Source organism: Otolemur garnettii, unplaced genomic scaffold (genome assembly GCF_000181295.1).
Source record: "Otolemur garnettii isolate 467f Iridium unplaced genomic scaffold, OtoGar3 scaffold00068, whole genome shotgun sequence".
Lineage (NCBI taxonomy): Eukaryota > Metazoa > Chordata > Mammalia > Primates > Galagidae > Otolemur > Otolemur garnettii.
Window position 1 is genome coordinate 6065492 of NW_003852463.1, and position 11936 is coordinate 6077427.

General features: G+C 42.6%; 1 protein-coding gene across 3 annotated transcripts in view; it reads right to left on the minus strand.

Annotated features, from left to right (window-relative positions):
• ANXA4 (annexin A4) overlaps positions 1–11936 on the minus strand; it is a 65720-nt gene that overhangs the window by 33697 nt on the left and 20087 nt on the right. For 2 of the 3 annotated variants that reach the window (XM_003793443.3, XM_023515312.1), the window contains one exon: positions 3825–3879. In XM_003793443.3, coding sequence (XP_003793491.1) covers positions 3825–3833 — 9 coding nt within the window. In that variant the 5' untranslated portion in view covers positions 3834–3879. Of the gene's footprint in view, positions 1–3824; positions 3883–11936 lie in introns of those variants that run through there. The other variant, XM_023515313.1, reaches the window with a different exon arrangement.

The following is an 11936-nucleotide window of genomic DNA, read 5'->3' on the forward strand; positions in this document are numbered from 1 at the left end:
AAAAAAAAAAAAAAAAAAAGAAGAAGACAGGCAGAGATGCAGAGGGGAAGTGCCACATGGCAAAGGCAGACACAGGTTCTGCAGCCCCAAGCCCAGGAACACCTGAGTGCCAGCAAACCCCCGAAGCTCACAAGAGGCATGAAAGGATCCCTCAGGTTTCAGAGGGAGCTTGGCGCTGCTCACACCTTGATTTTGGATTTCTGGCCCCTAGAACTGTGAGGCAATAAATTTCTGATATTTTAAGCCCCCCAGTTTGTGGTACTTTGTTAGGACAGCACTGGGCACTTTACTTCTTTTCTTCTGCAATATATCAGTGCTTACAAGCAAATTGGTGATTTGCTGTCAAAATCCTAATGTCGCCTAACTTGGCCTTAGCCCTACCATGAGACAGCTCTTTATTTTTTTGGTTTTTGGAGATTAGTTCTTTCTATTTTTCTTAGGCTGGGCTTGAACTTATGATCCTCCTGCCTCAGCCCCCTGAATAACTGGGACTACAAGTACGTACCACCATATCCAGCTAAGAGCTTTCTGGAGTTGAATGTTTCACAGGTGTCTTTTAAAATTCTAGCATTGGGTGGCGCCTGTGCTCAGTGGGTAGGGCGCCGGCCCCATATACCAAGGGTGGCAGGTTCAAACCCAGCCCCAGCTGAACTGTAACCACAAAAAAAAAAAAAAAAATAGCCAGGCATTGTGGTGGGTGCCTGTAGTCCAAGCTACTTGGGAGGCTGAGGCAAGAGAATCGCCTAAGCCCAAGAGTTGGAGGTTGCTGTGAGTTGTGTGACGCCACAGCACTCTACCGAGGGTGATAAAGTGAGACTCTTTCTTAAAAACAAAACAAAACTCTAGTATTAAACAACATTTTTGGATGGTACTCAAACACCGCATTCAACTTTAAAGCAAATTGCACTGCTGAACCATACTACAATGGGATAAAATTAATAAGTAACAAGATGAATTGATCCAGAGACTTGCAAGGGTGGGTCAGTTTGTCAGCATTCTCAGCGTCCTTTTTCTCCAAGACCAAGAAATTAGTTCCTTGTTAGCCCTATAAATATCTGTATTGTTTAAATTCCAGGACATAGTGTACATTATTCATTCTGGAAGACAGGGGGTTCCATCCCAGAAAGGGTTGTGGTAGCAGGCAAAGCAAACAGAGCAGATGTTAGGAAGAATGACAAAATAAAATAAAATAGAAATAGCTGTTATATTCACCACTGATGAAATATTATTGTTATCATATTAAGAAAGATGACAGATGTCAAAAAGATTAGAATAAAACACAATGGCAAGAGACAGGGATGGAAGAACAAACTACTGATACATACAACGTGGATGAATCGCAAAATATAATGCTCAGATCTGAGAAAGAAGTCAGAAACAAGGAAGTACTATTCTATGATCATCTATAGGATGTTCCAGAATAGGCAAAACTAACCTATCATATGGTTTTAGATGACTATTAGAACAGTGGCTGTGTTTCTAGGGAGGAGTGAAGAGCAGGTGCGAGCCATCCTGGAAGGGGCATAAAGGAGTTCTGGGAATGAGAAAATATCCTATCTTGATAGAACGGTTTCACTTCACATTGCAAAGTTCACCTACCAGTCTCCTAAAGGGTGATGCAGTTCCCTATTATAAAAAAGTTATACTTCCATAAAAAAATTCTTTAAGTACTTGAATACAATGTATTTTAAAATCTGGTCATCGTAGAGAATTTGGAAAATTCAATAAATAAAAATAAGAGGAAAATTAAAACACCCATATCCATCACCTAGAGTAAATAATTTTAATGATGTAAAATACAATATAAACATGTTAGTATAGAAATTAGATAAAGCATAAGGATAGAATGGATACAAAACTTTTGTATCCTATTTATTTATCATTTTATTCTAAGCATTTCCCTATGCTAAGCATAAAAAAAAAAAATGGCTTGGCACTGGTAGCTCAGCAGCTAGAGCACCAGCCACATACACAAGAGCTGGCAGGTTCAAATCCAGCCTGGGCCTACAAAAAACAATGACAACTACAACCAAAAAATAGCCAGGCATTGTGGCAGACACCTATAGTCCCAGCTACTTGGGAGGCTGAGGCAAGAGAGTCACTTAAGCCCAAGAGTTTGAGGTTGCTGTGAGCTGCGACACCACGGCACTCTAGCAAGGGTGGCATAGTGAGACTCTGTCTCAAAAAATAAATAAAAGAAATTAAAGAAAAAAAAGCAGAACACACAACTGTTATTTATGCTCTTATTACTACTATTTAAAAAGTTATTATGGGCCAGGTATGGTGGTTCATGCTTGTAGTCCCTGCACTTTGGGAGGCTGAGGCAGGAGAATCACTTGAGACCAGGAGTTCAAGACCAGCCTGGGAAACATAGCAAGACCTTGTCTTTACAAAAACCTTTTTAGTTAGCTAGGTGTGGTGGTCCATGCCTGTAGTCGCAGGTACTTGGGAGGCTGACTCAGGAGGATCAGTTGAGCCCAGGGGTTCAATAGTTCAATAGTTCAATCTTGAACTATGATCATGCCACTGCACTCCAGCCTGGGAGACAGAGTGAGATGAGACCCTATCTCTTAAAAAAAAAAAAAAATTACACATATGAGTAAGGTCTAAAATAAAATAGTGGCAAGTGGTTGGGATTTTCAATATTGTGACTGCATAGGATGGTTTTCTTTTCTTTTAAAAGTCCTTTACCTGTCCAAAAAATAACAGTCATAATAGAAACACAGGTTTTAGGAGGAAGGATGAGAGGAACTGAGGCAACTTCCCTTGAGTGGAGAGCACACTGAAAAGCACGTGGTTACAGTCCTCACACGGAGGACAGCCGTGAGCCTGCTGAAGGCAGGAAGAGTACTCTGAGCCTAGTGGCACGTCTGGCACAAAGTAGGGACACCACAAACATTCCTGAATAAATATTCTCCATGTCCAGGGAGAATCAATCAACAAGAAATAGACTTTAATTAAAGCATAAAGAGGTTTGGGGCAGCCATGAATAAGCCTTTGTCAGAAATCATGAAGAAAAATTCTAGAATGTCTAACATGAAAAACAAATTTAAGGGTATGTTACTATTTATTCAGTTTAGTTTACACATCTATCTTCGTAAAAGAAGGTATCTAGGGGAGGCAGGATCTCCAGTTCCTCTCCAGGCATAAGATTTCTACTTCTATTATTCCTTCCCAGAAGACCAGGGATCAGAACCACCTGACTTTCCAGAAACCTTGTTTAGGGGTTGGGGGGGAGAAGGAAAGCAGGTGGCCAGCCTTTGGTGGAGCCATGCTAGCAGCAAAAAGGCTCAGCTTCCACCTGAACTTTACAGAATTCTTAAAGGGATTGAATTTCATGCCTGTTTTAAAGATCAGATAACCAAATTCTGAGGAGTCTGGTCACAGTAGAAAGCAAGAGGCAGATGACAAGGCCATACTAAGAAACATCCCTCTTGACAAGCCTAAAATGATGGGGCTACCCCACATGGTAACAACAGTCGCCTTCTGGTGGTAGAACCTCCAAGGTGTTTAGTTTTTCTTTTTTAAATGTTCTAAAATGAATATGCAGTGCTTCTGCAAGGCAATAGCATCACTTGTTTCTATATTCTCAGACTATTAGAGGATTCAAAGATACTCTCTCTGAATCAGTTTTCAGGGTCTGGTTGCTTACTATCACTGAAAGAAATTAAAATGATATTTTTTAAAAAGCCTGCCTTTTCATGCCCTCCTCCCTCTAGCCTCTGTTGAGCAAACAATGCTTTGCTTAAACTAAACTTAGTCACTGAGTACATATCCTGTACCTGTCTGCAGCTGGCACCAGATCCTCCCACCCTGCCACTTACCATGGCCATGACTCTGTGTCAAGATTAGAGTTCAGTCACCCAAACAGATGTTCCTCTGTGATAAAAACAGAGAGAAAATTACTGTGAGAGGGAAGCAGCATTAAGATCATTAATCAGGATAATTTACAGTTTGCATGAGTGAAGCCATGAGGAAGTGATACCCAACTTCATTGAAAGGCCAGTTATTCATTAGCCAAAGATACAAAGGCCAGGCCAATAATTCCAGAGAAACTGTTAAAACAGCCAAGTTTGGCCAGGCACAGTGGCTCACGCCTGTAATGCTAGTACTCTGGGAGGTCAAGGCAGATGGACTGCCTGAACTCAGTTGTCTGAGATCAGCCTGAGCAAGAGACCCCTTCTCTAAAAAAATAGCCAGGTGTTATGGCAAGTGTCTGTAGTCCCAGATCCCAGGGAGGCTGAAGCATGAGAGTCACTTTGGGTCCTAGAGTTTGAGGTTGCTGTGACCTATGACTCCATGGCACTCTACCAAGGGCGACAAAGTGAAACTCTGTCTCGAAAAAAATAATAATAATAAATTTAAAAATAAAAATAAATAAAATCAAACAGCCAAATTAATTATACAGTATTTTCCTACCTGCTGTTCTGTTTGGAGATAACACACTACAAGAACAATTCCTGTGGTTTTGTTAGGGTGAAGTACCACCACTTGTACTCAAACTACTACTTGTACATAGAATCTGAACTGTAAGCTATAGCACAGATCAGAAGAGGTATCCCCTTTGAGAAAAGAGATAATGCAACTGCAGCAAGAGAAAGTACAGCATCCCAGTCTGTACTCTGATTCTGTGATGTGTGTGCATGTGCGTGTAATAAAAGGCAACCCAACCAAGATTAGAATCTTTTTTTTTTTTGCAGTTTTTGGCCAGGGCTGGGTTTGAACCTGCCACCTCTGGCATATGGGGCCAGAGCCCTACTCCTTTGAGCTACAGGTGCCGCCCAAAAGTCTGGGTTTTTTAAAAACAGAATCTCACTCTAGAATGGCCTGACCCCAGCCTACCTCACAGCAACCTCAAACTCCTAGGTTCAAGTGATCCTCTTGCCTCAGCCTCCTGAGTAGCTGAGACTATAGGCACCTGCCACAATACCCAGCTAATTTTTCTGGTTTTAGTAGAGACAGGGTCTCACTCTTCCTCAGGCTGGTCTTGAACTCCTGAGTTCAAGAGATCCTCCCACCTCAGCCTCCCAGAGTGCTAGAATTACAGGTGTGAGCCACTGCGTAAGACCTAACATTAGAATCTTTTTTTTTTTTTTTTATTGTTGGGGATTCATCGAGGGTACAAGAAACCAGGTTACAACGATTGCATTTGTTAGGTAAAGTCCCTCTTCTAACATTAGAATCTTTTCATTTCCCAATGGTATTTTCACCGCTACCATTATAGGATTAAAGATGCTTCCTCCCTTTAAGCTGCAGCCTTACACACACAATTTTGTCTTCAGTTTTCATACCCCCTCCTTCATCAGAAAGACTTGAATCATCACATGTTTTTTCGATTGCTCAGAATGCAAGACATGTCTTCACTGTAGGCCTCTTTGGGGGTTCTCATGATATACAGGCAGCTCTAAGGGGAAATGTTTCTTCCAAACATCTCATATATGTCATATTCCAGATGCCACACCCTACCCAGAGCCTCACTACTACAGCCTGACTCCTCATCCCTCACTCCAGACTATCCTATAGTACACGTAGTACCTTGCTAAAGTGTTTCTTTTATTATAGCATTTCTCTGCAAATTACAAAAAGACCTTCCACTATTTTCCCATAACTCCAGTATACTATAAATTCAAACTCCTCAGTTGGGCATACAAAGCTTTTACCAATCAGCTCCCCTCTACTTTTTCTACCTTGATTCCGAGCCTTCCCTGAGATAAGCCCTCCACTCCTGCCTTGTCTCCTTACTGTCCCTGAACCCGCTGCTCCTTCCTCCTCTGCACTCTGCCTAGGCTGTGCTGCCCCAGTTCCATACTGGAAAGGACTGAGCCCTCATGTGGTGAGGTGAGTCTGCAGTGAATGGTGGGAAACAAGGAGGAATGGAGCTGGGCCCGAGGAAATCTGGAAGGAGAAAAGTGAATGTGACCAGGCAGGGCTTACGTGTTGATCAAGTGAGTGGAGAAGTACTTAGTTGTCTTCAGAAAGCACTACTTGGTCAAGTTGTCAAGGCCACTGCTTTTCAAACTACTGTGTAGATCAATATTTGGGGAATCTTATTAAAATGCAGATTCTGGAAGTAGGTCTGGGGGGGTCCCCAAGGGCCTGAGAGTCTGCATTTTTAACAAGCTTCCAGAGATGCCCCTACTTCTGGTTCTAGGATGACCTTTAAGAATCAAGGCTCTAAATCGATGCTTAGAAAAGGAGCCTTGTTAATATGACTTAGGTAAGGGAACAGGAGGTGCTTAGCCTAAATTTCTACAAGAAAACCCACACTTGCTAAACCCCTGAACAATAGGAGTTATCAACCCTGATTTACAACCCATACTCCTATAGCGCTAATCGGACAGAGGGCTGGGTCTTACAAACATGCTTTTTGATAAGCAACTACAGACCTTAACCTATTTCAGCCAGCGTGTAGAGGTTGCACACCAACTGTCTATGTCTATAGCTCCTCACCTTTTGTAAAGAACAAATTCCACCTCATTTTATACCAAAACCCTGCTCCAAAGCAAATACTGTATGCACGTACACATGTTTACCCATTACACATGCACTCGGTTCCCCTCATAAATATGCATAGCTTTTCCTCTAAACCTAGCAGGTGAGTGGCCAGTGAATGGATTTACAGCTGCTCCTCATCGCTCTCATCACCGCCTGAGCTCTGCCTCCTGCAAGATCAGCCCAGTCGTGCACTCCTTATGAGAATCTAATGCCTGGGCCAGACAAAGTGGTTCATGCCTGTAATTCCAGCACTCTGGAAGGCCAAGGCAGGTGGATTGCTTGAGCTCAAGAGTTTAAAACCAGTCTGAGCCAGAGTGAGACCTTGTCTCTAAAAATAGCCAGGTGTTGTGGCAAGGGCCTGTAGTCCCCAGCTACTTGGAAGACTGAGACAAGAAGATTGCTTGAGCCTAAGAGTTTGAGGTTGCTGTAAGCTATGATGCCACAGCACTCTACTCAGGGTAACACAGTGGGACTCTATCTTGAAAAATAAAAATATAAAAAGAATCTAAAGCCTGATGATCTGAGATGATGTGAGGGAGAGCTGAGGTGGTGATCCTAGCACTGGGGAGTGGCTGCAAATACAGATTATCATAAGCAGAGAGGTTTGACATTGCTGAGACCATAATAAATCAATTGCTTGCAGACTCATGTCAAAATCATCCCCCGTGACCCCTTGTCCCTGGATGCATCATCTTCCATGAAACTGGTTCCTGGTGCCCAAAAGGTTGAGGATCACTGCCCTAAACCTACTAGTGATGTATGATACAGGCCTCATGAGGTACAAAACCCAACTTGCACCTACATCGCCAGTCAAGCTCTCCTTTCTGTTATTTAGCCATTCTGGTGGTTTTTTGGATGGTATAGTCTACCAGGCGAGATGGACAACAAATAAACAAATGAATAAATGAGATAATTTCTGATATCAGTGAGATGAAAATCTAATAGGACAATGGAGCAGAACAATTGGCAAACTACAGTAGCTCCTGGGTCAAATCCTGCTTTTATACAGCCTACAAGCTAAGATTGGCTTGTAAATATTAAATTAGCTGACAAAAAAATCAAAAGTAGAATATTTCATGACACTTGAAAATTATATGAAATTCAAACTTCAGTGTCCGTACATACTTATTAGAGCACAGTCACACCCATTTATTTATATAAAGTCTGTGGCTACTTTCAAGCCACAAGCAGAAATGAGTATTTGTGATGGAGATCATATGGCCCACAAAGCCGAAAATATTTACTATCTGGCCCTTCATAGAAAATGTTTGCTGAGCCTTGATATGGAGGATGATATGATCCGGTTATCAGGAAGGAGCTGGCCTACACAGAGTGATCAGGGAAGTGTCTCTGAGGAGATGACATCTGAACTAAGACCTAAATGAAGGGAAGGGCCAGCCTTCAAAGATCTGGAGGAAAACTCCTTCCAGGCAGAGGGAACAGTTAGTGCAAAGGTCCTGAGGCAGAAATGAGTTCATTGTGTTTGAGGGATGGACAAATGCATGGTGAGTAAGGGCAAGAGTGGCAAGAGATGAAGATGGACTAGAGCCATGTGATAATGTGACTTATAACAAGGAACAGATATTGGATCATTATCCTGTTCCCGGCACCAAACTCCTAAATTCCTTGGAATTTCCTAAATGATAAGAACAAAGGTGGAAGGAATATCTTTTGTTATTTATTATAAACTCCTTTCAACCACACCTGAGTTTATGTTAATGAGTTTATTATCAATGAGGATGGAGGACTGGTTGCCATCAGAACCAACTATGTGATTAGAGTTGAAATTTTCAGCCCATCTCTTTATTTCAGGGAGGAGAAAGGAGCTGGACATTGAATTAATCATAAATGGCCAATTATCAATCACGTCTATGTAATAAAAACCTGAAAAGGATAGTGGGGGCGAGCAGCAAAAGGTTTGAAGAGTGTCCAGGTTGGTGAACACGTGGAGATGCTGGGAAGTGGCACACCTAGAGAGGTCGCTGAAGCTCTGAGCCCCTCCCCACACACCATGCCCCGTGCATCGCTTCCATCAGGCTGTTCCTGAATTGTGCTTCTTTTTAACAATAAACTGGTTTTCCTGATTTCTGTGAGCCACTCTAGCAAATGATCAAAGAAAAGGTGGGAGTGGTGGGAACGTCTGATTTGTAGTCATTTGGTCAAAAGCACATGTGACCACCTGGATTTGTGACTGGCATCTGAAGTGAGGGGCTGTCTTGTGGGAACGGGCCCTTAACCTGTGGGGTATGACACTAACTTCAGGAAAGTAGTGCCAGAATTGAGTTAAATTGTAGGACACAAGTTGGTGTCTGAAGAGAACTGGAGAACTGGTTGGTGGGGAAAACCCCACATACATCTGGTACTAGAAGTGAACTGTTGAGAGCATAAGGAAAAAACAAAATTGTTTGTTTTGCCTATAATTGGTGTCAGAAGAAAGATTTGCTAGAATGGCCCTGCCTCATAGAAACCTGTAGTTTGAGAAGAGAAAGGATGAGAGAGTGAGGGGTGAGGCGATTTTTGATTCCTATGTCCACGTAGTCATCCATGGTATGGAGCCATAGTGGTGCTAAGATCAGTTACTAAAGGTAAAAGTGACTCCCGGAGCTATTTCACTCAATGCCTGAGGAAACACATGCTAATAAGATGAGGTTTGGTGCAATGGCTCATGCCTGTAATCCCAGCACTTTCACGGCAGGGAGATGGCTAGAGGCCAGCCTGAGCAACACAGCAAAAATTCATCTCTTAAAAAAAAAATCCCTCATTAAGTATAATTTATATGTGAGTTGAACTGAGTTGCTGCTGACTGGTTGACAAGTCCACCCTGGCAGACACAGCTTTTAGGTGTAAGGGCCCTCCCATTGCTTCTGAGTAGTTTTGGAGTAAATGACAAATAAGAAAGAAGGGAAGGGGGGACGCCTCCCCAGAAAGTCAACCTTCAGTATGAACATTTCCACTCCTTTTTACCACAGTCAAGAGGTGGAAAGACAGCTGGAGCAAAGCGTTCTGGAAATACTGAGAGCCATTATTCAAGGAGCTAGAAATATTTTACTAATGGAAAAAATAACATATCATACTTGAACACTGAGTGCTTTTAGCCGATTTATTTTGAGACGTGCACAGCACATGCCATAAATTCATTTATATAGCTATAGCTGTTGTAAATTTATTAAAGTTTTTAAGTAGAGTATAGAAATGAATGCAGAAAATGGTACTTTGGACTCTTTCGTTAGATATCAGAGAATATATGTAATGTCATTATAGTGAGTTCCCCTGGTAACAGATGCTTTCCTTGAGACCCACACAGATGCACACTAGTGCAGCCTCGCACCTACAGTGGCCTCAGTAACTCTTGGCAAGGACGAGGGGGAGCAGAGGGAGGGAAAGAACTACATCTCCCCATACAGAATTGCTGTAGGCCTCTTCTTAGCTGCATAACTCCATCAGCTCCCACGGAAAACAAGGCCTTTCTTCCCAAAGCTCCATCTACAGCCACCCACCTGCCCTGCAATGCCATGCTTTCTGTAGAAAATTCTGCGCTACCCCAGCTTCCTTGATTCCTTTGTTCTTTCTCTTTGTAGGCCTTCCCACATCCATAAACTGAACAATATGACCAAGTTCATGATGATTCAGACTGTGCTGGGCTTTTGAAACTTCCTCAGTGCAGTGGCTCACAGATGGAGCAAAATAAGTAGCAACTATACCTCAATTTTTATTATTATTATTATTATTATTATTTGAGACACAGTCTCACTACATCACCCTTAATAGAGTAACGTGGCATCATAGATCACAGCAACCTCAAACTCTTGGGCTTAAGTGATTCTCTTACCTCAGCCTCCCAAGTAGCTGGGACTACAGGTGCCCACCACAACACCTGAGCTATTTTTGTTGTTGTTGTTGTTGCAGTGGTCATTGTTTAGTTGTCCCGGGCCAGGTTTGAACCCACCAGCCTCCGTGTATGTGGCCAGTGCCCTACCCCTGGCTACAGGTGCCACCCTATACCTCAGTTTTTATGTATGTAAAATACAAACACATTCATGTTTCAGGAGGGGTTCAAATGACCCTGAAGAGCATCAGGACTCTTCAAGATGGAGGGATGAAGACTGAAGGTGAAGGCCGAGTGCAGTGGCTCACACCTGTCATCCCAGCACTCTGGGAGGCCAAGGCGGGCAGATTGCCTGAGCTCATGAGTTCAAGACTAGCCTGAGCAACAGTGAGCTCCCCTCTCTAAAAAACAGCTGGGCCTTGTAGGGGCACCTATAGTCCCAGCTACTTGGGAGGCCGAGGCAAGAGGATCCCTTGAGCCCCAGAGTTTGAAGTTGCTATAAGCTAAGATGCCACGGCACTCTGTCTCAAAAAAAAAAAAAAAAGACTGAAGGTGACACTTTTTTTAATGATGTCTAAGAAAACTTAGGGTTATGGGAAATGTGTGTAGAGGAATGCAGCTTCTTAAAATATCCAAACTGTCTATACCTAGGATGCGGGATAGGACTCCTTAAGTTTTCTTTCTTTTTTTGAGACAGAGTCTCACTTTGTTGCCCTCTATAGAGTCCTGTGGCATCTTAGCTCACAGCAACCTTAAACTCTTGGGCTCAAGCCATCCTCCTGCCTCAGCCTCCCAAGTAGCTGGAATCACAGGTACCTGCCATAATGCCCAGCTATTTTTTTTTTTTTTTAAGAAACGGGTTCTTGCTCTTGCTCAGGCTGGTCTAGAATCTGTGACCTCAAGCAATTCACCCACCTTGGCCTCCCAAGTGCTAGGATTACAGGCATGAGCCACCACGCCTGGCCTGCAATTTAAGTTTTAAAGACAAAGTTTTAGAGCAAATGAAAGAAAGTGGAAATTAAACATGTGAGACCTATCCCAACAACAGTTAAATAAGAGAAAAATAAGTTGCAGAGAAGTTTCGTGCTCTTTCAGGTAAGATTACACATTTCATGGAAATAATTTTACAGTAGATTCATAAGGAAAAATTAGGTATGTTGAGAATGCATCTCTATTGTTCTTCAGGTGGATGTCTGGGAGGATAATTAGACACTAAAACATAAGTTGCCCTATTGTATCACCGCCAGAAAAGGCAAGCCAGATGCTGACTCAAGTATAAAGTTTCTTAAGTCCTTATGGCAGACCGCAGGTACATGGAACAAAGACTTCTGATTTCAATCAAGCGCAGCCATACGTGAAGGCCACAGTGTTGTGCACTTCCCCTCTCACCCAGAATTTGGAAAATAGGCAAAGTAGATAATTCCCTGAGCATTAGACTAGTAAAATCAGCAAGTGACCATCAAAACAAAGGTATGCAAACTCATCTTAATGGGAAAGAATGGCTCCTGGACTGAAGCAGACTTGCTGAAATGTATTAGCACATTTAAAGAACAATTGTGTCCAAGAAGGCTCCACATAAAACTGTCACGGAGGATTACTTTTTTTTGGGGGGGGG